Genomic DNA, 1,534 nt, shown 5'->3' on the forward strand with positions numbered 1-1,534 from the left:
CCCCCCCATTCCCAAAACAGCTCCCAAAACATTCCAGGGCACAGGAACCCCCTCCCCCTCCCCAGAGCAGCTCCCAGAACATTCCAGGGGCCGGGAATTCCCTATTTTGGGGGGCACTGGACCCCCCTGGACACGGGGGGGGCTTTGGCCGCTCTCTGCAGCCGCTCCAGGGCCCGCAGGAGCCCCATCTTGTGCCGGATGGAGTGATCCAGGTTGACGGTGACTCCCAGGAATTCCCGGGCCTCCCGGGCCGTGAAGGGAAAATCCGAGTCCAGGAAAGTCCGGAATTGCTCGGGGTCCCCGTCCAGGCTGAGCACGTTGTGCAGCGGCTGCCGCAGCGCGCTCAGCTCCGCCACGTGCGCCTGGAACACGCTCCAAAGCTTCCTGGAGCCGGGATCCGGGGCTGGATCCGCCCCGGGATCCACCGTGGGATCCGGAGCGGGATCCGGAGCGTCCTCCAGGCACTGCAGGGCCCAGCTGAGCCGGCACGGCCACCGGTCCGCCAGCACCACCCAGGCGGCCGCCGCGCGCGGCGACGGCATCGTGTCATGGATCCCGCCCATCCCGCTCATCCCGCTCTTCCCGGAGATCCCGGAGATCCCGTTGATCCCGGTGATGCCGGCGCGGTGCAGGAGCAGGCGCAGGGTGATGGGGATGGTGTTGACGATGCGGCGGACGTGGGCGCCGTTGGCCGGGATGTAGCGGGCCAGCGCGTCCGAGGCGTCGTGCAGGCAGCGGAACGCCTCGTGGATGCAGCGCACGGCGGCCTCGGCGTCGGGAAGGCCGGGAAGGCCGGGATGGGCCGCCCGGACGCCGGGAAGGCCGGGATCCGCCGCGGGGTCGGGTTCAACCCCCCGGCACTTGGCGCGGCGCCGCTCGACGTTGGCGGCGATGATGCGGTACAGGAGGTCCTCGCGCGTCTCCATGGCGGCCTCCAGGCTCCGGAGCCGGGAGCGGGAACCAACGTCCGGGATGGAGAAGGGGAGGGACACGGAGCGGCTCAGGAACAGGTACCCGTTGTCAGCCAGGCCCTGGGTTATGGAAGGGGAAAAAAATTCCTCTTTTAAATTTAGGGGAAAAAAATTCTTCTTTTAAATTTAGGGGGAAAAAATTCCCTTTTTAAATTCGGGAAAAAATTCCTCTTTTAAATTCAGGAAAAAAAAATTCCTCTTTTAAATTCAGAAAAAATTCCTCTTTTAAAATCAGGAAAAAAATTCCTCTTTTAAATTTAGGGAAAAAATTCCTCTTTTAAATTCGGGAAAAAATTCCTCTTTTAAATTCAGGAAAAAAAATTCCTCTTTTAAATTCAGAAAAAATTCCTCTTTTAAAATCAGGAAAAAAATTCCTCTTTTAAATTTAGGGAAAAAATTCCTCTTTTAAATTCGGGAAAAAATTCCTCTTTTAAATTCAGGAAAAAAAATTCCTCTTTTAAATTCAGAAAAAATTCCTCTTTTAAAATCAGGAAAAAAATTCCTCTTTTAAATTTAGGGAAAAAATTCCTCTTTTAAATTCGGGAAAAAATTCCTCTTTTAAA

The 1,534-nt window shown here is 55.5% G+C and overlaps 1 protein-coding gene across 1 annotated transcript; it reads right to left on the reverse strand.

Moving 5' to 3' along the window:
- Positions 1-11: 11 nt before the first annotated feature.
- LOC113942482 (NTPase KAP family P-loop domain-containing protein 1-like) lies at positions 12-1,031 on the reverse strand (the record flags this gene model as incomplete). Its single annotated transcript, XM_027633608.1, has 1 exon — positions 12-1,031. A coding segment is annotated over one exon (930 nt), but the record flags the coding sequence as incomplete, so codon positions are not given.
- Positions 1,032-1,534: the final 503 nt, after the last annotated feature.

Source organism: Corapipo altera, unplaced genomic scaffold (genome assembly GCF_003945725.1).
Source record: "Corapipo altera isolate COAL_440 unplaced genomic scaffold, ASM394572v1 56666, whole genome shotgun sequence".
NCBI classification, from domain to species: Eukaryota; Metazoa; Chordata; class Aves; order Passeriformes; family Pipridae; genus Corapipo; species Corapipo altera.